The sequence below is a fragment of the Cyprinus carpio genome, chromosome B12 (assembly GCF_018340385.1).
Source record: "Cyprinus carpio isolate SPL01 chromosome B12, ASM1834038v1, whole genome shotgun sequence".
In the NCBI taxonomy this organism is placed as follows: Eukaryota; Metazoa; Chordata; class Actinopteri; order Cypriniformes; family Cyprinidae; genus Cyprinus; species Cyprinus carpio.
In genome coordinates this window covers 4,335,018-4,360,528 of record NC_056608.1, presented here as the reverse complement: position 1 = coordinate 4,360,528, position 25,511 = coordinate 4,335,018, and the positions used below count along the sequence as shown (strand labels likewise).

The following is a 25,511-nucleotide window of genomic DNA, read 5'->3' as shown; positions in this document are numbered from 1 at the left end:
AATTTGTTTTCATTGGCTCTCCGTTCTCTACGCGGCCGCGCCATCGGGCGCCCCCTGCCGGGTGGTTTCGCAAGGACATTGAAGCCTCTGATTTTTCTGTTGGACTATTTTCATTGATTTCCCGGTCTTTTTCTGTTCGTTTGAGGAAGTTTCTTTTGGACTTATTAAATAAATTGGTCGCATACTGAAACCTGCATCTGTGTCCGGTGGTGTCCCTGACAGAATGATCTGGCCAAGATGGACACAGCAGGCGCAGATCCGGTCAGAACCGCAGTCACCCAGCAGGGTGTTCTTTTGGGCCAGCATGAAGCCAGACTGACGAACACCACAAGGGAGGTGGAGTTCCTAGCAAACCAAGTGGCTGAGCTGACCACCCGCATCCAAGAGCTGCAACGAGAAGCCGCACAGGGTGGTGCAGTTCACCAGCTTCCTCGCCATGAGCCGGAGCCCCGATGTAATAACCCACCACCCTATGATGGGGACCCCAATTCCTGCCGGGCCTTCTTGTCCCAGTGTTCCGTGGTGTTTGCCCTGCCAGCCACGCACATACGCACTTGAGGAGTCCAAAGTGGCTTTTGTATTAACTCTATTAACTGGAAAGGCTAGAGTCTGGGAGACTCAAGCTCCCTTTTGTGCATCCTTCAAAGCTTTCCGCCAGGAGATGGAGAGGCTGTTTGACCGCTCTGCCAGAGGTCAGGAAGCGGCCGACCAGCTAGCACGGCTCCGTCAGGCGGGTCGCTCAGTGACTGACTATGCTGTCCATTTCAAGACTCTGGCAGCTACCTGTGACTGGAATGAGGAGGCCTGTCGAGCTATGTTCCGTGCAGGGCTAGAGGATGACATCCAGGATGAGCTGGCCACTCAGGACTTGCTATGTGACTTTGATGACCTTATCAATATGGCATTGCGGATCGAGGGTCGTCTTCGCCGCCGCCGCCAGCGCCTGGCAGTTCGTCCGTCCTGGAGGATGGAGGAGTCATCTCCTGTTTCCCCCACAGACTCCCTGAATGTCTCCTCCACTGAGCCTGGGCCAGTGCAGGTGGGGCGCCTTCGCCTCACTCCACAACAAAAGCAGCAACGCCTCGCCCTAGGGCTGTGCCTGTATTGCGGCAAATCAGGTCACTTTGCAGCAGGCTGCCCGCTAAAAGTCAAGGCTCGCCAGTAAAGAGGGGGATCCTGGTGAGCGTTACCCCTTTATTGAATTCCCCCTCCTCTCGTAATCTCCTTCCTGCCTCTATTCAGTTTGGTGATGTTTCTAACTCTTGCGCGGCACTGGTTGACTCAGGAGCAGAGTGCAACTTTATGGACGTCTCTCTAGCCACCCGGTGGGGGATTCCTGGCATTCCTCTTCCTGAATCTATTCCTGCCCGTTCCTTGAATGGCACCTTAATTACTACTGTCTCCTATGCTACTCCTCCTGTCAATCTTATTGTCTCGGGCAATCACCGTGAGGTAACCACGCTGTACCTTCTTGAATCCCCGAGTGCCCCCATAGTATTGGGGCACCCGTGGTTGGTAAAACATGGCCCTCACGTGGATTGGTCTAGCAACTCTGTCTTGTCTTGGAGTAAGTTTTGTCTTGCGTCTTGCTTGGGTGTTGCCTCTTTTCCGGTGTCTGTGTGTCCTGTCTTGCAGGTGGAGGCTGCTGATTTGGATGGGGTCCCGGTGGAGTACCATGACTTGTGCCAGGTGTTTAGCAAGTCCCGGGCTACCTCCTTACCTCCACATCGCCCTTACGATTGTGCCATCGAGCTCCTCCCAGGCACTTCTCCGCCCAAGGGTCACTTGTTTTCCCTTTCAGGTCCTAAAAGAGAGGCCATGGACAAGTACATTAATGAATCCCTCAAAGCCGGTCTCATTCGACCCTCTTCATCTCCTGCAGGTGCTGGGTTCTTCTCTGTCAAGAAGAAGGACGGCTCCCTGCGTCCTTGTATAGATTATCGAGGCCTGAATGACATCACTTTTAAGAACAGGTACCCCTTGCCTCTTATGTCGTCTGCCTTTGAGCTATTGCAGGGAGCCAAGGTCTTCACCAAGCTAGACCTCCGGAATGCCTATCATCTAATTCGCATACGTGAGGGGGATGAGTGGAAGACAGCCTTCAACACACCCACGGGACACTTTGAGTACCGGGTCCTACCATTTGGTCTGACCAATGCCCCAGCTGTCTTCCAGGCCCTGGTTAATGACGTGTTGAGAGACATGGTGAATCGCTTCGTCTTTGTGTATCTTGATGATATATTGATATTTTCCCCATCTCTGCAGGTACACACTCAGCATGTTCGCCAGGTGCTACAACGGCTGCTGGAGAACCAGCTTTATGTCAAGGTGGAGAAGTGCGTCTTCCATGCCCAGTCGGTTCCCTTCTTGGGGTTCGTTATTTCTGCGGGAGAGATCAGAGAGGACCCCTGTAAGGTAAGGGCCGTTGCCGAGTGGCCAGCTCCTGACTCTCGTAAGGCTCTGCAGCGGTTCCTGGGGTTTGCCAACTTCTATCGGCGGTTAATCCGGAACTTTGGTCAGATTGCTGCACCCTTAACGGCACTCACCTCTCCCAAGGTATCGTTCAAGTGGAATATTGGGGCACAGGAGGCCTTTGATAAATTAAAGTCCCGGTTTATCTCTGCTCCTGTCTTGTCTATTCCAGACCCTGAACGTCAATTCATTGTTGAGGTGGATGCCTCTGATGTCGGTGTAGGCGTGGTCCTATCTCAGCGGTCACAAAAGGATGGAAAGGTGCATCCCTGTGCCTTCTTCTCCCACCACCTGAGTTCCCCAGAACGGAATTACGACATAGGTAATCGGGAGTTGTTGGCTGTCAGGCTGGCTTTGGGGGAGTGGCGTCACTGGTTGGAGGGCGCAGCTCGGCCCTTCCTGGTCTGGACGGATCACAAAAACCTTGAGTATATCCGTTCGGCCAGGAGGCTGAGCTCCCGACAGGCTCGCTGGGCCCTCTTCTATGGCCGGTTCAATTTCACCCTGTCTTACAGGCCCGGGTCCAAAAATGTTAAGCCCGACACTCTTTCTCGTCTCTTCGAGGCTCCTGGGGAGGAAGAGTCAGCTGACACCATTTTGCCCAAAGAGGTGGTGGTGGCATCCCTCTCTTGGGGCATCGAGAGACGGGTAGAGGAGGCCCTACTTAAGGGGCCTGTGCCGAAGGGGGTTCCAGCGGGTAATCTATTTGTTCCCACCAAGCTGCGCTCTGAAGTAATCCAGTGGGGTCACTCGTCCAGGCTGGTCTGTCATCCAGGAGTCCGGAGGTCGCTGGCTGCCATCCGTCAGCGATTCTGGTGGCCATCCATGGCCAAGGATGTCAGGCAGTTTGTGGCTGCCTGCTCTGTGTGCGCTCAGAACAAGACTTCCAATGCGCCTCCCGTTGGTCTGCTCCACCCGTTGCCCATCCCGTCTCGCCCCTGGTCACATTTGGCCCTTGATTTTGTCACTGGCCTCCCTGAATCTAAGGGTAACACCCATTTCATTCCCCTTCCCAAGCTCCCCTCTGCCAAGGAGACTGCTCAGGTGATGATTGATCACGTGTTCCGGATTCATGGTCTTCCAGTCAACGTGGTCTCTGATAGGGGTCCCCAGTTTGTCTCCCGGTTTTGGAGGGAGTTCTGTCGGCAGATCGGGGCCTCTACGAGTCTGTCATCAGGATTCCATCCCCAGACCAACGGGCAGTCAGAGCGAGCAAACCAGGATTTGGAACGTACTCTTCGCTGCCTGGCATCCCACAATCCGAGCTCCTGGTGTCAACAGCTGTCCTGGGTAGAATACGCCCATAACTCCCTTCCGGCCTCTGCCACAGGTATGTCCCCATTCCAGTGTTCTGTCGGTTATCAACCCCCCCTGTTTCCCACACAGGAACCCGAAGCTGCGGTCCCGTCTGCTTTGGCTCTTGTCCGACGGTGTCGACGCACCTGGAAGAGGGCTAAGGCGGCCTTGGCCCAGGCTAATAGGCGGACCAAAGCAGCGGTCGATCGTCACCGGACTCCTGCTCCCCGTTACGTGTGTGGTCAAAGGGTATGGCTCTCCACCAAGGACCTGCCTCTCAGGGTAGCCTCACGTAAGTTGGCACCCAGGTTCATTGGCCCCATACCGGATCACCAAGCTCCTGAGTCCAGCGGCGGTGCGGCTCAAGCTCCCTACCACGCTTGGTCGGGTGCGCCCTGTTTTCCATGTTTCCAGGGTTAAACCTGTGTTGCATTCCCCTCTTGTTCCCTCTGCCCCAACCCCCCCTCCCCCCCGTCTAGTGGATGGCTCCCCGGTCTATACGGTGTGGAAGTTGCTAGATGTCCAACGTAGGGGTCGGGGCTTTCAATATCTTGTGGACTGGGAGGGCTATGGTCCAGAGGAGAGGAGCTGGATTCCAGCCCGGGACATCTTGGATCGGACACTGGTCGAGGACTTCTATCGGCGACGAGGTGAGCCCCTTCCTGCGGCGCCTGGTCGCGTCCGTCGGAGGGGGGGTACTGTCATGTCTTCTGTCTCATCACCCTGTTCTTCGGTGTGCGTGTTCTGTATATGTCTGCATCTGCGCACATGGTGTTTTGTTTTGATCGTTCGCCATGCACCCTTCTGTGGCGTCCCCCCCCCCCCCCCCCCTCGTTACTACCTCTTCCGCTCCTAATTGTTTGACTCCGCTCACCTGAATTCAATGTCTGTTCATCTCTCGCTGTATTTATTTCCGTCTTTCGTGCCAATTGGTGCCAGATCATTGCACGCCAATAGTCAATTTACAGCCACTCTGTCCGCTCCAGTCTAGCCTTGTTTAGTCGTGCCATTGTCGGTCCTTGTCAGGTTTTTCTGCCACCAGTTGTTTTGTTCTTTCTATTTTTTCCCCCTTCCTCATTTCCCAGATGAGGCATCTGCATTCCGCAGAAGTTTTTCGGTCTGCTCTGATGTCGGTTCTCATGTGTCTTCCTCCCCTCTCCGTTCTCTACGCGGCCGCGCCTTCGGGCGCCCCCTGCCGGGTGGTTTCGCAAGGACATTGAAGCCTCTGATTTTTCTGTTGGACTATTTTCATTGATTTCCCGGTCTTTTCTGTTCGTTTGAGGACGTTTCTTTTGGACTTATTAAATAAATTGGTCGCATACTGAAACCTGCATCTGTGTCCGGTGGTGTCCCTGACACAGATACTGTATCAAAAAACTGTACTTAAATGAAACTCCAAGTACCTTCCCCCAAAATTTGAGTGAAAGTAAAAATATACACATTTAAATGTACTTGAGCATTCAAAAAAAGTATTTGAAAAATGATGATCTTTGTAAAAACAAACTGTCCGAATATACCTTCTCATTGTTTTGAATAGTATAAAACTATAAAACTCTATTTTTATGGAAAAGCAATATTCTGAAAACTGTTACCTGAACATTTTCAGGAGATGATTTTACAGTGATTTAACAATATAGTTACTCTTAATAAAGAGTAATCATGAACCGTGTTCACACTTGACTCAAGTTCATCCATAAAAATACTATTTATATTTTTAAATAACTGAATCATATGACATGTATTTTGTACATTTAAGTCTAAATGAAATTGTTACAAAGTAAAAAGTATTCTTTTTATCTTGTAAATGTAACTGAATAAAAGTACAAATATTCGGTTTTAACTAGGGCTCCCCACTAATGGTCAACTAACCATTAGTCGACCAGAAGAGGCCTGTTCGACCAAAATTTTATTAGTTGCAAAAAAAAAATCCACATTGGCGAAGTCACGCAGATTGTTTACGCCTGGTCTTTGTGATAATACGGTACGCTTGCCTATCATTCATCGACCTCAAATATGACTTATCATCTGAAATATGTTTGTAGCAGCAACTTTACATGGCTGCTCAATCTAATGTTAACCTAGAAAAATGTGCACTATTCAAGTGTGTGGAAGCTGAATAGCGCTCACTGCAGGACAGATGGAGGCGCCGGTGTGCTCATTTGCTCTTAAAATACTCCCTCATTTTTGCTCATACAGATAAAAGGAACACATCTTTCAACTCTTTGTTTATTTGTGTGCACTCAAAATAACAACAAAACATGGTGCTTTTGTAAAATAATGAAAGCAACAGGATGCGGTTTCTGCCGTCTCGGTCTCTGTGAACTTGAATGCGAAATTTAGAAACTCCGTGTATAGCCTACGTGCCTTACAGATATGAAAACATAGGCTATCTATAGAGAGCGAAATGTCTACTTTCAAATAAACCAGTTCAGATGTAAGACAAATATTCACAGATTATGTAATCTGTATGAAACATGCATACAGGAGCGTCCACTGTGGTGATGATGAGTCAGTGTCACCGACTTCATCTCTTAAAGCGAAAACAAAGAAAGCACTATACGTATGGCAAGGGGAGCGTGGTTCAGCGAGGTCTGCAGTGGGAGAGAGAGGCAGGAGACAAGCGGTGCATAAGTAGGTCAAGTGCAAATGATAAATACCTGTGTCTCGTTTCAGTAATAGGTGTGGAGAGACTGGATAAAAGCCACCAGGAATCAGGGAACAAAGGAGAGAGACTGACTGGGAACTCGAGCCACATGGGGAGACTGTTTGCTTGAGCAGGAATTGTATGCTGATCTATATTCTGAGTTATTTACTGAGTGACTGAAAGCACAGAGCGCTTTAAAGAGAGCTTTTTCCTTTCACACTTTGAGCCACATCACACACTATTTTATCAATGAATTATTAAAGTGTTAATGCAGCCTCCTTACTGTTTTTCCCTGACAGATTCATAATCATTACTTCTGCCGATGCGCTGTGGCAAGCTTTATGCATGCGCTTGAGTGTATATTAGGCAATGTAGGCAATTAAAGGAGCATTGTTATGATTTAAATGGTTTATTAATAAACAAGCGATTAGTTGACTAATGCTTCAAATGAACAACTACTAGTTGACCAGAAAAATTGGGGACAGCCCTAGTTTTAACAGAACTGAAATAAAGTACAGATTCCCAACAATATGGTAGTGAAGTATTATTACTCAAATTCTTTAAGACTCTAAAAATAATGTTAAAATACTCCTGATGTCAAAATTATATTACCTCTTTGTTAGAAGAGGCTCTGTTGACAATGAGGCGAGGCAGTATTCGGCCGTTACAGTCCTTTATAACATCATCACCGCCAAGACTGTGCAGGGAACCTATCCTGTTTGACCCTTGACTTTGTGTTGCCTGGCTGGCTAAAGATGCTTTACTGCCTGCCTGTAATTGAAATAAACCACTATAAATCAACATATCAGTGTAACAAATCAATGTAAATCAATTAATAGTAAGTGTTTTGGGTTTTGATATGCATTACATTGTCAAAATGATTGCGTTGTGAATCTGAGGCAGCACTAGTCTTTAAATAATCTAACCGTATTTTAAAGTGAAATCATATGGGAGTCACCTGACCTCCTGCTCTTGGTTCCTGAGTTGCTCAAGTAATCTTTGAAACTCCTCTTCTTTCTCACGAGCTTCAGCCAAGGTAGCTGCGTTCTGCTCATCGTATGCCATAGCAACCACAGCCAAAATCAGGTTGATGAGGTAGAAAGAGCCCAGGAATATGATCACCACAAAGAAGATCATGTAGGTCTTCCCAGCGGCACGAAGGGTCTAAACAAGATGGAATGGAATTTAATTTGCGTATAGTATTCCAACAGATAAACAGACATAAAAAAGTTAACAGACCAACTGGAAGAGATTCTCCCAATAGTCCTGAGTCATGAGTCTGAAGAGGGCGAGAAATGCCCAGCCAAAGTTGTCATAGCTGGTGTAGCCATAGTTCGGGTTTCGTCCAGCCTTCATACATGTGTAACCTTCTGGGCACCTCCTTTTAAAACAACAGACAAAAAATGTCATTAATCTTTTATCTTTTCATACATAAATCTTAGTTGCTTTTATGGTGTATTACAATAACATAGTTATTGGAAATAACTGAAGGCCCCTGATATTATAGACAGCCTACTGTATATTAAATTACAAGCTTTTTTTTATTACTGAATGTAAACAAACTTACCCAGCATCAGAGCTGTTACCACATATCAAAGCATCTAAACTTCCTTCCAGAAAGTATTGGTTTTCTGCAGATTATAACAAGTATAATATGAAAGTTTATAGCAGGCCATATATTAATCATTCTATGATTTTTTTCTGTGACTTGCAAAGTGACTTGCAATTTTTTTTTCAAATCACATGCATTAATACATTTGTGTCTAATATTTAAAATTCAAACCTCCAATGAAAAAAATAACTGTAAAAAAATTTATGCCAATACCATTCTAAAATTTTTCATCTTTACAAAATACTGTTATTATCTTGCAATTACAAGTCGTACTTGTTCATAGACATCAACTATGTGATGGCATAAGTAAAAATTAGAAATATTTAATAACCTTGACCTGACTTCACCTTCATTATCTATGTATGCTTTGAAATCGAAAGTATCTGTGACGTTGAGAGTGGTGTCATTGACCATGGTGGCGTTGTAATCATCAAAGATGGTGCTGTTGGGAATGGGCCAACGGATGCACTTGTGGCGTAGATTTCCCATGAACAGCTGCAGTCCAATGAGGGCAAATACAGCCAGTGCAAAAAGAGTCAAAATCATAACATCTACCATCTTCTTGACAGACTGTATCAAAGCCCCGACGATGGTTTTCAAACCTGAGCAGAAGGTACAAGGTGAAACCTTTTTGAAATTATTTTTTTTTTTAAATATAGAGGTTAGAAAATACACAAAAGAGAAACAAACCATTTTTGTATACAGTAAAAAAAAATAATAATAATAAAAACAATGCAAAGGTGTCATTAAATTCTAGAAATAAACATTTGCATACAAAGACATACAAGAAAACAAAAACATAATTGAAAACATTTGCTTTTGTGTGGCTTTGTGGTTTTCCATTTTGTGTGACTTTAAATAACTGTTGCATTACATACAATTTTTAACCCAATTATTACATACCAGGAATAACTGTGATTGTTTTGAGAGCTCGAAGCACACGAAATGTCCTCAGTGCTGACACATTACCAAGGTCTACAAACTCTGTGATGTACCTGGAAACAATCAAACCACAAATCAATATGTGAAATGGGCAGAACAGATCAGCTAATGTAAAATATGCTTGGAATACAGAAAACAATGAATCCCATTTAATTATAATTATATAAAAAATAAGGATCAGCAAAGTCTTCAGCTTCTGAGATTTTGTGTTCCATGATATAAAGAAAATTGTACTGGTTACTAAGTTACTAAGTCCTCTAGTAATTTCTTTGCTATAGCTGTTCCTTGCAGTGGAAAAAGATTGCTTTTAATATATGTTATATTTAGATCTGTTCAAGCATCATAAATGTTGCGCTTGAAGACACCAGAGTGTTCCAAGGGTGTTTGAGGCTGGTGACCAGTCTGGCAGACCCACCGTTGATGTTGGTGCATGCAGCGGGCATCCCAAGAACTTCTACACTGGTTGACAATGTTCACAAAATGGCTCCCACCCCAGAGACTTGTTATAAGATGATTGCTAGCTCAGAGACTACACACAAAATGGCCACCATTCCAGAGTCTCGTCCCGTCCCTTCATGGCCACAATTCCAGAGTCTGCTCAGATCAGGCTTGCCAAGCCAGAGCCTGCTCACGTCAAGCTTGCCAAGCCAGAGCCTGCTCACGTCAAGCCTGCCAAGCCAGAGCCTGCTCACGTCAAGCCTGCCAAGCCAGAGCCTGCTCACGTCAAGCCTGCCAAGCCAGAGCCTGCTCACGTCAAGCCTGCCAAGCCAGAGCCTGCTCACGTCAAGCTTGCCAGGCCAAAGCCTGCTCACATCATATCTGCTACTCCAGGGCCTACTAATGTCATGTCTGCTATGCCGAGGTCTGCTCACGTCATGACCCCCCAGGCCAGGGCCTGCTCACAAGATGGCCGCCAGCCCAGAGTCTCTCCACAAGATGGCCATCAGTTCAGTGTCTCGTCCCAAGATGGCCACCAGCCCAGAGTCTCGTCAAGTCACAGCTGATCTTCCTGAGTCAAGTCAAGTCACAACTGATCCTCCCAAGTCAAGTCACAGCTTATCGCCCAGAGTCTCATCACATCACAGCTGACCACCCAGAGTCTTGTCACATCACAGCTGACTGTCCAGAGTCTCGTCACATCACAGCTGACCGTCCAGAGTCTCATCACGTCCCCACTGTCATCCCAAGCCACACAGTTTAAGCACTATCAACACTTTAAAGCCCGCCTGCCGCTACTCACTTAAGTTCCCCAAGCACAGCATCATCAGTCTCAGAGATAGATGTTGTACTCTTCTGCATTCCAGTGATGGCTATGACCATTGTGTGTGTTTGGGCTACACATTGCTCTGTCCTCGCTCCAGCCTGTGAATCAACTTCTGAGCCCACTCCAGTCCATGAGCTCACTCCAGTCCTCGAATCTGCTCCAGAGTACGTTCCCATCCATGAGTCTGCTCCAGAGCCCGCTCCAGTACTCGAATCCGCTCCAGAGCCCACTTCAGTCCATGAGTCTGCCCCAAAGCCTGCTCTAGTCCTCAAATCCACTCCAGAGTCCATTCCAGCCCATGAGTCTGCTCTAGAGCCCGCTCTAGTCCTCGTATCCGCTCCAGAGCTTTTTCCAATCCCCAAGGTGGCAGCTCACCCTGCACAACCTCCCAAGTTGTCTTAGCTTGCTCTAGCTCCTCCCATGGTGGCTCCTCCCGTGGGGGGTCCTTTGCTCTCCTCTGCTCTGCTGTGGTGGTCGTCTGCCCCACTGTGGGGATCTTTGGACCAATCTGCTCAGCTGTGGTGCTGATCTGCTCCGCCCTGGCTTCCTGGTCTGCCGACTCTGCCTTGGCTTTCTGCTCTGCCTTGGCACACTGCTCTGCCTCTGTCCCCTGTCCCCCCACTTCAACATGGACCTGCACCTCCTTCAATCCCCCTGTTCTGCCTTTGACTTATTCCCACTCATGTCCATCCCCGTTGAGGAGCATCTGCAAGCCACTCCTTAGGATCACCACAATCACAATCACCAGCTGGAGTGCCCATGAACTCCATTAGAGGGCACTTCAGTATGGACTCTTGCTATTGATCTTTGAACTCCATTTCCCATGTCTTCCTTGCCCCTCAAGTGATCTTGTTATGTGCTACCCTTGTCTGTGTGTTATGTTCTGATTGGTTCACTGGTTGCATGTGTCATGTTCTAAATCATTCCTTGATTGCATGTGTCTTTTTCTCATTGGTTGGTTTTGTCATGTGTTCTGATTGTCTAGTATAAGAGTTGCTCACACACACACTCCAAGTTTGCTGATTATTGTTAGCCTGTAGCATGTTTCTAGTGTTTTCCCATGTTTTCCTAGTTTTCTGGTCTTGCCTTTGTGTTTCTTGATCCTTGGACTGTTAATCTGCTTTATGATCTTTGCTGCCTGCCCTGACCTTGCCTGTTTTTGGATTACCCTTTTGGATTACCTTGTTTGCTATTGTTTTGCTGGTGTTTGACCCTGCCTGGTTTGACCACATTTCTAGAATACAGCCTTTATTTGGATCCACAGCTCAGTTGTCATGACTCTTCACATAACACAGGGTATCACTTGTGTGAACATTGCAAAAATTAGATCAAAGAACCACTAAACTTTAAAGGAATAGTTCACCCAAAAATGAAAATACCTGATGGTGACTACATTTTGAGAAGATTTTCATTTTTGGGGAAAATAACATACATGGGTCTATATATATTTATATACACTGTATGAATTGAAATACTCACGCCATACTGATCACCATGAAATCAAGCCAGTTCCATGGATCACGAAGGAATGTGAAAGGTCCGATGCAGAAGCCTCGAGACAAGACTTTAATTGTTGCTTCAATGGTATATATACCAGTAAAAACATACCTACAATAACAAATAGACAAATCAATATATAGAAATCAAAATTTCTTGTGAATAAATTATCATAAATAGGTGCTGCAGAGTCACAATTATACTGTGCTAGTATTAATATTGAACATCCAGTATAAATCAGTTGTAAATGAAAAGTACACTATTATTTTGTTACAAATATGGGATATATTTAAAATACAAATAAAAAATAAACCAACACAGAAATGTGTAATTATTTCCTATAGATATTTTACTTTTGGAAGCAGCTATTTGCACTATGTGTAAATACATTATAAAACAGAATGCAATAATAACATATTATGTGCAAATTATAATTTTAATTCAAATCATTAAATGGACGCCACCTTATTGGGACAATAAAGCCCTCCCAACACCTACCCTAAGGAGACCCCTTTCCAATGTGATATAAGATTTAAAAAAGGGAGAAAAAAAGTTTGGCAAAAGGTGGATTCAAACTCAAGTCTATTGCGTCAAAGAGACAACTGCATGTGCTTTACCATCTACACCACTCAAGCTGTTGTTTGACTGTTGTCATTTGTAGTGTTGACTATCCCAACCACACGTTGGTCATTTCTGCCAACAAGGTGGGTTGTTTGCACTTAGTGTAAATAGACACTCCATTTACTTTTTCATTACTCGCTAACCTTTCATCTCTCCAAAATTATTTGAGACTTCTACTAGAACTCAACAGACCACTTCTGCTGAAAATGTGTGTGTTCACATAAAGGAGCTCTTACTCAACAGTTTTACTCCAGGCTGGAGGGTTACTCATTGTCATGAACACGCAGTTGGACAGGATGGTGATCATGATGAGCATACTAAAATATTTGAAGAACAGTCAAGGTAAATATGGCAAATATGTAATGACACACTACTGCATCAGTCATGATAATCATTACAAAAATTTAATTGAAATGATGAGAATGAAAAGGATATGAATGTATAAGAATTTTGATGGCTCCTCTTCTGACAAGGCTAAAAGGACTGATACAAAACAGCGCTGGTTCAGCAGTGAACCTGTAGATTGTGTTTCCCTTACTTATGACAATAAAAGTCTGCAAATGAGAAAGAGGTTAACACAAAGGTTTAAGAACACTTATGGACACCAGATGAACAGAGGTTTAGTTTTAAATACAGAGCACTGCACTTAATATTTATGGGTGTGAGAATGACCTTCTGTGTTTTATAGAAGGGGTCTATGTCCTCCAAAGGAGTGTTGAGGAGATCCACTGGTGGGTCACCATAGATCATTGGCAGACACTTTCCTGCCTCTAAATCACTGCTCGGGCCCTGTGGTTCCTCCTCAACCTCCTCTACATCCTCGCTGCTCTTCCTCTCTTGGATGAGCCTGTCGATTTCCACCAGCGACTCTGGGGTGAATCTGTGGAAGACATTGTTTCCTTTGGGAGGGAGCAGGTTTGCCATCTTGGCATCGCGAAGAGATACCACCTAAACGGGGAATCTCTAAACCAAGCTCCTGAAAGAGAGGAAAAATATCTTTGAATCATGGCAAATGTTACTATGGACTTCATATATGAAAATCATTTATGAATATGTAATACAGTGCAGTTTTAGGGAAAACTAGCAAAATTAAAATAAATCTTTCTCCGTTGCAAAACTATAATTTATCATTTTAACCCTACCCGATACTTTATTTTCAGCTTTTCGATTATTTCCTTAATTTTTATTGGAAATAAATGCCTTACCCATATGATATGAGATTTGAAAAGGGAAAAATAAAAGTTCAGCAAAAGACAGGTTCAAACTCTGGTCAATTGCATCCAAATGACTATGGCACATGATTTGCCATCTATGCCACTAGAACTGATGTGTGACTGTCTTTTGTATTGTTGACCACCCCAATCACACTTTGGTGGGCGGTGTTAGTGTAAATAGCCTCTGCCAACAAGGCGGGCTATTTGCAATTAGTATAGACACTCCATTATTGTTATAGTATTTTACACAATGTTTCCGAGCAGCTTCACATAAATAAAACAGTAAAATAACAGTGGTAATGTTGTAAAATCAATAAATTTTGATACAAATTCAATGTAAGATGTAAAGTAGCTCTACAGAAGATAAGCATGGCATTGTTCAGCTCAATTTAGTTCAATGTTGTTTCAGCACAGTTTAATAACTAAATAAGAGTAACCAGGAGTGTGAAATATGCAAATTATGACATCAAAAGCAGTTTACATCCACAGTGTAGGACAGACTGCATTAAGACAAACCACACCTAAATTCACTAGAACCCCAACGATCCCTGCGTTTACTCCAAAGACAGATTTAGTGGGTTTCCCTCATCAAAAGGCCTGAGACAGACCCCTTCACTGACAATGACCTTGTGCTTACATACCTACATGTACATCCTCAATGTTTAACAATATAAATCATATATGCATAAAACAGTTCACACAAAATATATGAGATTAGCTTTATTTTGGCATGAAGCAATAAATGGCAGAAAATGGTTCAAGAATGGTTCAGGAAACAAATTTCTGGACTACTGACTGCACAGAATTCCTAAAATATATATTTAATTTTCTTTTTTTTGTTCAGAATGGGATCAAGACATTATACAGTTTAGACATGATTAATCCTGTAAAGCCTAATATACTGTATAACAGTCAACAAATATAAAAAGGTTGAGTATAATATTTGATACTTTACCCTTTTATGGCAAATATGGTATGAATGACAGAATTTTCATTTTTGGGTGAACTAACCCTTTAAGTTGCTTCGCACATTTTGCATGTCTCCTTAATCAAACACACCTGATTCAGGTCACCTTCTCATTAGTAGAAACTCACAGACTTGTAATGGGTGTGTCAGACAAAGGAGACATGCAAAATGTGCAGTGTTGGTGGTCCTCCAGGAATGTGGTTGAGAACCACTGATGTAGAGGATATGAGAGAATGGAGCTCAAACTCAACAGCTTAATTTTATTCAGAGGCCCAAACTGAGCAAAATATGCAATTTTGTGCAGTTGCTGATATTTATATGGCCAAAAATTTTAATTAAATTCTGACAGCTTGTAAATTAAATAAGAGTATAGCAGACTACTAACATATATACAATACATACAAGTTGTATACTGTATATTATTAAGATTATTAAAGACAAATTTAATATTTAGTTATATATTTAGTTGCTTTAGTCCAGTAAATGTTCATCTTAAAATATAAGCTTGCTAGTTTTTCTTACATTTACTTAAACTCAAAGATTTCACAGAAAAATAAAAAACAGTATAAAAAATATAGAAATATATATTAAAAAAATTATACAAAAAAAATTACTTGCTAAAAAAGTATAAACTATAAGTCAGATGACAGAGAGCATTATAGTGTTAAGACTGTGTTAATATCAGAAAGGTTACATGTTCAACCCAAGGTAGAGATTTCTGATATTATTATGCCTTGAGTTAGCTTACTTCTGATCACATTAATAAGGTAATGACCTATAAAGTATTTCTGAACAATAACTGTACACCACTGAGGTTTTATATGTCTGTTAAGATGACTGTGGGCTGCCAGGAAAGGCCACATTACAAGCTGACTTTGAAGATGTGCACTTGGCAGACTAATACATCCTGTAAGACAAGAACTACTACCAAATGAACCTCCAGTCTGCAACACCCCACCTGTAAAATCCCATTCTTGAAACACAGGGCATCCCAAATAAATGTGTCAAAATATGCAAGACAGGCTCAGGAGCCTTAGCAAGACACTTTCCCACAGTACCAAAGAGAACTGAGCATTACTCTAGAACATCATATTACTTATTAATATAGCAGACACAGTCACCCAGGCCAGCTCACATAGATCACAGAGACACAGGCAATGGCAGACCACTACTACATTGGAGGAGGTTACATGTATCAGGCCGCCACTTTGTATCTTTCTGTTTGAACACACTGTGAAGTAGAACATTACAACAAATATATATTTAAAATATATATATATTTATATATATATTAATAAATGTATAAAGAACAAAAAATACAGAATCTTGTTTATTAATTTGGTAATGTCCTGATTTAACCATATAGTGGGTAATCAATGAGGAACAGCATAACATCCTGCATCTTGTGCTCGTAGTGGAAACTGCAAAAATGGGAGTAAAACAAATTCTTACTTGCTTAAATGAAAGCCATTTGTGACCCTGGACCACAAAACCAAAATCACCTTTAAAGTTGTCCAAATTAAGTTCTTAACAATGCATATTACTAATCAAAAAGTAAGTTTTGATATATTTACTGTAGGAAATTGACAAATAGCTTCATGGAACATGATCTTTACTTAATATCCTAATGATAAATCAATAATTTTGACCCATACAATGTATTGTTGGCTACTGCTACAAATGGGCATATACACATGCTACATATGACTGGTTTTGTGGTCCAGGGTTACATTTGGTCTTGACAGTGATCCTTACATCTTACCAGACAACTAGTGGTCCATGGACATTGACATGTGGACGGGAATCAGGTTTCCTGACATTTGTATTTACCTGTTTTCAATGCCAAGCCAATACAAAAAGCAAAGTCTGAACACTTTATCTGCTAGAAAATACTGTAAATACAATATAGCTAGATCTAAATTCACAGGATCACTTATACTACCTTTATATACCATGTCACACACCCCTACAACCTGTTAAAGCATTAAGGCATTATAGACATTATCAGCATTATGACTTTTTTTAAAGGCACTGTATGTGATGAGGTTCAAAAACAATTTTTGTTATGCTGGTTGAAAGTCTCCACACCCTGATAGCAATCACTTATTTAAGTGGTCTAAATGTATTTATATGTATTTATATCGTCTGTGGTAGGCGTTGCACCATAAAGTGTTTGTCCAGTTATATTCCTCGGGCCGAGGGCTACGATAGGCTGTCCTAGCTGCCTGTCTGTGTATGTATTTGCATACCACCGTGCACCCTGTTCACACAGACATGATAAGTCATCAGTGCGTTCCATTACACTTTTGCAGACTGAGCGAGAATGGAAGGTGTTATAATTGTAATATTATGCACTTTGTGCTGTAATGTCTTCTCATGGGTGAATGACACATGAGGTAATATGACAGCATTGCATTTAACCCTCCACCAGCGCTGTCTATCATCATGTCGCTGGTTAGCCTCTGGTCTGCGTTTTTTGGCATTCATATGTTTTAGAGGAGGTGTGGCTTTGAAGATGATTTGCAGGGAGGGTGGGATCTTATGGTTTCAAAGCTAATGCCATTGGTGCGGCAATCCTTAAAGGGTAACTTCTGTACCTTCTTAACCCCCAAAGTAAGGCAGCACGATAATGACATAAATCTTAATTGTCGATTATTCCCTTGAAATTGTAATTGCAGTTATTAATTACGATTATCACAATTTACATTGGATGATGGTTATACCATTGTTTGATGCAACTGCATGCCGTATTTTTATATGAAAATAAACAAGCTGAAAACACTCTAACTGAAAAACCTTTAGTGCTTTTCTATAGTATTATAGAAAGTAGCCGGAGTTACTTCTCTCTGTTTACATCTATGGCGAGTCACGCAGGTACTGTGCTACTCTGCAGCGTTGCCGACCCCAACCAGACTAAAATAGTCAGAATATAAACACTTATTATAGGTTTACCGTAGTGATTCAGGATAAGACAAAAACACAGTTTGGAAAATGGATTCATGGTGTACTCGCTCATTATGTATATTTTTTACATTTTCAACACAAAAAAACACTGTGGCAAAGCCCTGCGCTGATTTGACCAGAAGAGCCGAGAGCGGTGGATTTTGTTTATATTGGAGAGAAGTAGCTCTGGCTACAATGTTCTTCCGCCAGACGCGAGCCCCAAAAGTTACCGACTGCAGCTTTAAGCCTCAAATGTCAACTATACATCGGATTGGTTTCTTCTTTAAATTATAAAAAAGTAAAAATATCAATGGTATTATAATGTTATACTAAAAATAAAAACTAAAACAATGGAAAAACCCTTAAGATAACATGTAGACAGAAAAAAACATATCTAAGCGTGCAGAATAACATAAGTGGACTTTGAACGATTAATGAACGGCATCCATAATTGTGATCGCCATTAGAAATTCGATTAATTGTGCAGCCCTACCCCAAAGGGTTCATAATAGTGCCATAGTACATATTACTACCTTAAGTGTGCATAATACTATTCTAAGGTGCTAAAATACACAATTTAGGGGTAAAGAAGGAATAAATGTGTACCTTTGAGGTTACTACCTAAGTGAAAGCATTTGTACCTCTAAAGGTACAATTTTTTCGTATTTTTTCTGACAGTGCGAGTGCAAGTTGAAATGCACACATATGCCTCTGATTCAGTGTTTCTTTATGGGGCCCCAGTATACAGGGTATGAGGGGCTGGGAAAGTAGAAAGCAGACATACACTCTGTATCACTCTCATACACATGCGTAACACACAAACTCCGATACGGTGGCCGCCCAGCTGCCGTGGGCCATCACAGTTCAGTATCGAGTTACAGAAGTGCGATGACTCTGCTCATTCCAGCTTCACTCGCATTGCACCAATAAACAGGCCAGCATTCCAACTCAGCTTGACCCACACCTCATCTTCCAACACCTAGACTTATGTTCTCCTTTAAACACCAAAAACAAATGTTCCCTCCCCTTGATCCTTACAGCTATTACTACACACAACTTGTTGGGTTACAACAGCAAGTTACTGTTGGTCCATTACCGATTCATCGTTGTTCAATTCAACCTGTCTCTTTTCTTTAAAATGTGCATGTGCTTATGGTTGTGACATCAGTAGCATTTCTCAGTCATTGTTTCTAAATGACCCATTTTGCAGCTTATTATCCCAATATTTGTCAGTCTGTCTACACAGTCCATGAAAGTCCACGTTTTCATAGGAGCAATGTTGTACTGACAGAAATGGAGGACATTCTATGTCATTTTCCCACCAATATTACTCTTCACTGTGCCATTCTTGGGGGGGCTAATAATCCACCATCAAGATCTCTTATATCACTACAGTATGAGAAAGAGCACCACCTCCTTCTCCACTTTTTAAGAGCCTCTATCAAGTCAGGGGCTCAGTTTCCCCAAAGTCTTAAAATATATAGTTCTTGCAGAGGCTTTATTGAAGATATTTCCTGATTGCATTATAGCAGATCAGGTCTTCAACAAGTAAGAGCTATACTGTACCACCGGATAGTCCGGAAGCTTGCTCATGTCTTTTTTTTCATAGCTGTTCTGTCAATAGAGGTTTGTCTAAAACCAGCACGCAAGTAACACTGATGGCTCAATCATAGGACAGAAGTAAATAATGCAGTCTGATGACATGCTAATATTTGCGGCTGGTTTACTTCGTCTCTTACTGTATCTACAGCCAAGAACAACAGGCAGACTGTTATGCACACACACTTCTCTTCATTTGAGTGATCCATGCAATGCTTTTTCAGATAAATGATACTCAGTGGCTGGTTTGGCAGCAAAACACAGATGCAAGAGACAACAATCCACACAGTCTTTTCATGTACAATTCCCTTGAAAAATATCTGGACACCTAAGCCATTCTTAAAAATTAACATCATTGCACAGATTTAAAAAAAGGTACCAGAAGCACACCATCAAGTAAAATAATTGAAACAAATTTGTTATGGTATTTATGGCTTATACTTATGAAAAAAGACCCTAACACTAGCGCTCTTTATTCCTTTTCTATTCTATCTACTTGTTTTCTTTTATTTATTATAAAAAATGACCCTCCAGCACTAGCGTTCTCTATTCATTTTAGTGTATCTACTTGTTTTCTTTTTATTATTATAAAAACCTTGCTATGTGCACTGCGTTAGACTACCCAGGACTTGTCACAACACTTACATATTATTGCTCTTTTGTTGGTTTGATTGCTTCTGTTGTCCTTATTATGGAGCAATATGTAGATCGAAAAGTGTAGGTGGGTAATGCTATGTGCACTGAGTAAAAAAGTTTTTTTTTTTTTTTTTTAAAACACACTATTAGGATGAAAAAACACAACAAAAAAACAAATGCAAATTTTTACTTTGCACCAGAGCACATGCATTGACATTCAGCTAAACACAGTTAGTTCATTAATACATGAAAACGTTCAGATGAATTACGTCATCCTCTTCAAACTATATAATATATAATATATCTTAAAACTATATAACTATGTTGACACAATTGACAGACATTCAACATAGCAAAACACCTCTTCATTTCACTTTAACATAATCCACAGTAGCTTGACTATATCCATTCATGACTTCTTGACCCCTGTACTTATGCCTATGTGGTAAGTTGTAAACAAATGATCAGCAGTACAAACAAGGGATTTTATGACTATAGTGTGATGACATGAGGCGTGCTCTGGACCTATGTCTTCTTAAAGGGTTGTAAACCATGCCTCTCTTTAACACTGCCATGTCTACTTAACCTTTCTCTCTGGTCTCTATAAGGCCTCATGTAAAGCCCTAAAGGCCAGCTCACACTGCACAGACAAACGCCAACAGACACCAACAAACTAGTCTGTTGGAGTTTGTTGGATCAGTGTGTTAACTCTGTTGGCATTTGTTGGCGTTGGTTGGAGTTTGTTTTCACCCGACTGAACATGCTTAATCAGCGTTTGTTGGGTCGTGGAGTGTCTGAGCAGAATGTAATGATTTTCCAAAAAACTACAACAAACTGACATAATCTGACATAGCCACGAACCGTTGCCATGACAATGCGCATATTTCATTTAAAGCGTGCTTCACCCACGGCCTCTTTCATTTTATTTGCCGCCTTTTCAGACAAAGAATGACACGCAAAGACATTAATAACAGTAAAATTTTGATTGTGGTTACAGGATCATCAGTTTCTTCCCCAGTCAGACTAACACCATCAACACTGGATGCAAACAGTGCTGTGCAACGCGACAAAATACAATAGAGGTTCTATTGATTATAATCAGTGATGCTGTCTACACTGGATGTGGCGCGATGTGACAACTGTTGCGTCCGGTGAAGACACGGTGTTATTTGTCTCTCTGTGACGTGAAGTTTGTTGGTGTTTGTTGGGGCAGTGTGAACATGACACATAAACATGATCAATTCTAAATCCAACAGCCAACTAGAGTCAACTTGTTTGTTGGCGTTGTCTGTACGGTGTGAATTGGCCTTAATGTATGCTGGATCCACTGCTATCAGTTGAAACCACTATGCAAGGTTTTGGAATTCGAAATGTAAACCATTTAAAGGTGCAGTGTTTAAATTTTATCGAATTGCAACCAATGGTTCATTCCCCTGCTCACCCCTCCCTTCAGAGAAGCTACGGTGGCCGACACAGGACTAAGACGTTGTCATTGTCAGAGAGTTCCCAAAACATAAGGTTTCTTTACAGACGTAAATTAAGGAATCATAAGTGTTTTATTCACAAGAACAACATAGTGAAGAAACGTGCTCTGTTTTTCCTTTAAGGGCTGCTCTACAAACATGGTGGCGACTTCCATGTAAGAGTACCCGTGGTGTATGTAGCTATAAATGGCTCATTGTAAGTTAATAAAAACATAACGGTTCATTGTGTAAGGTCTTTATACACCTCTGAAAACATAGTTATGTATATTATATTGCAGATCCTCCTAAATATTACACACTGCACCTTTAAAAGGGAAATCGTTTCATTCCAAATATAAAGATTATTTGTCTTTTAGAAAGCTGTGTATATGTATTCACTAAAATGCGGGACTCTAGGATTTTAAAAACTGTCAAAAGCATATTTGTACATTTTGAGGAAATAGTAAAAGGTCTATATGTAGCAGAAAACCTCAGCATGTCAAGCATACGAGCGTGTTAGCACCACAGATATCATTTACTCCCGCTCATGCCATTTGAAACCAGTACAATCCCCTGTCTTCTGTGTAACACTAAAGTAGATATTTTGCCTAATGTCTAAGCTGCTTATTTATTTAAAGTGGACAGTGACCAGTGGCTGTCAAGCTCCAAACAATACAAAAAAGCATAAACATACTCTATATGGATCATTCATAATATTTGAAGTATTCTGAAGCCATACTATAGCTTTCTGTGAGAAACATTAATTATTAGCTGAAAGTCCTCCTTCCCCTGTAGCTCTTAAATCACATTTACACCTATAAGACACAGCAACTTTGAATTTATATTTGAATGTATTGAACAACATGATACAGAGGAGAGAGAAATAAAAAATATGAGCCATACTCAAATTCAGGTTGCCTCTAAACCACATCTCTGATTTTGATTGTGCTTTTCTTGTCTGTTTTGATTGGCATTCAGTTTGCATCCGGCAAAAAAGAGCAGCGTGGAGATTCTATAAAACAGCTTCTTTTGTGTCAAGTCATAGTACTACAGACTTGAAACAACACTACATTTTCTTTTTTAAATGAACTAGTAAATGAAATGAAAATTCATTGAGATCAGGGGTGTCACTAGACCTATTTTACTGGGGCACTGGAGTTTAACTTATACTGATCTGAGAATCATTTTCTCTGATAATACTTCAGCAATCGTGTTTTGTGTGTTTTTACCCATTGTTTACAATCAGAACTAAATGCCAGATTAGTGAATAAATCACTTTTTTGATCCAATCTTATTAGGTTTGCAAAATATTCTAAATTTGTTTGTGTTTCGGGTGGATTCATTAATTTTCAGGAATTTCTCACTCTGAAATAGCAATTACATATTTTGAAAATCAAAACATAAAAGCAATAGATAAAATATTTACCTACAATCCATTGCAGTAAAAGAAACCTGCAAATGTCTTTTAAGTGAAAGTGATTTATGATGCGGCACCCAAGGAGCAATTGGGGGTTCGGTGCCTTGCTCAAGGGCACCTCAGTCGTGGTATTGCTGGCCCGAGATTCGAACCCACAACCTTAGGGTTAGGAGTCTCTAACCACTAAGCCATGACTTTTAACATTTGTCAGCAATGAAACAGCTTGACTGCAAAGCCAATTTATATAAATATATCCGTAACAGTATCCAATGGGAAAATAAAAGATATTGGGAGAATTTTTTGACGGGGGCTACTAACAGCCCTAATCAACACATCTCATGTGCAAAGATATCAAAAGTCACGACGCTACAAACTCCGGATGCACATAAGTGTGTGGTGTCTATGAAACGGGTCAAATTTATGTTTGCACCTTCAACACTGATTCCCCTTTTGCAGTGCTGGAAGGGGGATCGCCAGGCGATCACATGGTTCCACCGGTGAAAGAAACCTAAAACCAACACCTACTGCGTCCAAGAACATGTGATGCCCAGTACTCGCTCATAGAGACGCACACACTCTAGACAACACATCCTCCAATTCAACCAAATCCACACCAAATACCTAGTATGACACTGAATGACGCCGTGGATAGAGCACAAAAATGAAGGGGGGTTATGCAAAATCCGATCTGACTGAGTGCTTTCGACGAGCATCTCGAGACCAACAGTCCAAAGTCTCCATCATCCTACACCTCTGATCAGGGCAACATGGATTAACAGGGGAGGAATGGTGGGGTACAACTGAGCACTACGAGCATCATCAACCGAGCCCTTGAAATGAAGACATGGGCTATATTTAACTCTGACTCCATACGCTGTTGGGATGGGAAAAAGTGAGCTACGGCTACACGGTCAGCATCTGCTGGAACAACAGACCTGACACATTAGACATAAACAAAAGTTCTGTGTATAGTTCCCGTTTACATTTGTGGGAGTCCCAAGGAGGGTAAATGAGCATGACAGTGATAAAGATAAGACTGGAAAATGAGGCAACACTGCCAATCTCATTTAGAAATCAAATTTAAAGAATAAAATACATTACGCATTTTATTATGCGAATGCTTACAAAATATATAAAATTGACATCAATACTGAATTGAGTTTCAATATTAATTATTTAGATTTGAAATATTTTATTATTTTAAAAGAAAAGCCACAGTGTGATTTCGGGACATGAATCTAGTGCAGTTATAAGTTATAATACAAAAAGATTTGCCAGCAGACTGACACAACTGACCAATCATAATCAAGTATTTTTAAGAGAAATCTTTTCGAATCTTTCTCACTTCCCATTTTTAATGAAATCATATTGAATTTCTGCTAATCTGTTGGACATGGGTTGCTACCTACAGTAAAATTTAAATCAAGACAAATTAATATTTGTGACAATTTTAAATCATAATTTCTCAACATTCTATTTTATGTTCGATTCATATCAAACTAGAAACTTCTGCCAAGACAGGCTCAACAGCAAATTAAATCAACAGTGAAATCAAAACCTTTGGGGGCCAAAACGAATCCTGCAGCTTTCCAGATACAGACACAGCATTGCCCTCAACTGACTGACCCATACGTCATGCAGACAGTGCCCTAGATCACAGCTTTACCTGTCACAGTGAGGTAAATATTTCCACAAAACCCTCAGTCTTTGGTCTTCCTTCCAGCTGAAGTCTGTCTCTCTTACCCGGGGCCAGCGCGAGCTCCAGGACAGCTGTTGCTGACGCATAAACGTCTTGAATGAAACCTGAGATTGAGCCGCAGGTACAGATGATCATCACTGGAAAACTCTCACATACGAGGGTCTTGAAACATTAAAACGCTATTTCTACTTTACCTTTCCCGGACAGATGCTTTTATGGGTTGTTTTACTATAATAATTTCTGTATCTCCTATGGAGAAGGATTTTCCACACACGAGTATTTAAATCTTAAACATACCGTAGCTGGAACACAAATGAGTATATAAACAGTCTGTTTTCCTTATTTGTAAAATATATTGAATGAAAATAAAGCTATACTGTTAAATATCGCACAAATATTCAGGCTCGCGAGTGGGAAAGAGTTCAAATGCCTATTTTGACCGTTGGTTTGAAAAAAGGCGCAAAAATCTCTCAAAGGAGTAAATCGATTAACGCAATTAAGATTTCATTTGAATTATTATTCAATTTTAAAATGAATGAATAATTGGAGCAGTGTATTAGTAGCTAGCCCATTGTAATTTTTATTTAATTATTTATTTGTTTATTACATGCTAAATAATTAGTCATGACTAAAATAGGCCTAATATAAATGGTGTGTTTAAAGCTTCAGGGCCTTAAACACTTTATATTCATATACAAAGCATATATAACAAATATAGAAACTCTCTCTCTCTCTCCCACGCACACACACAGCCCGTTTGAAGTAGATCAGGCAGCTGAGCAGAAATCTAATATACTTGATCACTCCCACTGATAATGTTGCAGATGCTACTTGGAAGGGAGGAAGAACTATCATTGAACTGCACATGCTAACAACAACATTCTTCTCATCAGAAAGAAAGAAATTACTGAAACTATTCCCATCGTAATTACCACACTGTTTAATACTGAATGTTTAATGTATAATATTTACAGCATGTTACTATACACACTGACTGAAAAGGAGCTAGTTTTTGAAAACTGATATTGAAGAGGTAATACATCACATTGAATATTGAACATGTAGCGCCATCCTCTGGTGTAACATAGGCTATTTGAGAAAAGAAAAATTAAAATTCAAACTTATTTTAATTTTTTTTTTATATAAACAGATAATTAAAAATTGTAAAGTACACACCAAAAAAGATAGCCTAGCTATTAACATCTTTTAACATGCCAAAACACTT

General features: G+C 41.4%; 1 protein-coding gene across 1 annotated transcript in view; it reads right to left on the bottom strand.

Annotated features, from left to right (window-relative positions):
- The window catches only part of LOC109045040 (sodium channel protein type 4 subunit alpha A), a 44,238-nt gene extending 19,867 nt beyond the window's left edge, over window positions 1-24,371 (bottom strand). Inside the window, exons 1-11 of the mRNA XM_042734981.1 lie at window positions 24,254-24,371; window positions 13,021-13,324; window positions 12,782-12,902; window positions 12,585-12,684; window positions 11,710-11,838; window positions 8,928-9,019; window positions 8,372-8,626; window positions 7,980-8,043; window positions 7,652-7,793; window positions 7,376-7,576; window positions 7,025-7,183 (exon numbers count right to left, since the gene is read on the bottom strand). Coding sequence (XP_042590915.1) covers window positions 7,025-7,183; window positions 7,376-7,576; window positions 7,652-7,793; window positions 7,980-8,043; window positions 8,372-8,626; window positions 8,928-9,019; window positions 11,710-11,838; window positions 12,585-12,684; window positions 12,782-12,902; window positions 13,021-13,272 — 1,515 coding nt within the window. The 5' untranslated portion in view covers window positions 13,273-13,324; window positions 24,254-24,371. The remainder of the gene's footprint in view (window positions 1-7,024; window positions 7,184-7,375; window positions 7,577-7,651; window positions 7,794-7,979; window positions 8,044-8,371; window positions 8,627-8,927; window positions 9,020-11,709; window positions 11,839-12,584; window positions 12,685-12,781; window positions 12,903-13,020; window positions 13,325-24,253) is intronic.
- Window positions 24,372-25,511: the final 1,140 nt, after the last annotated feature.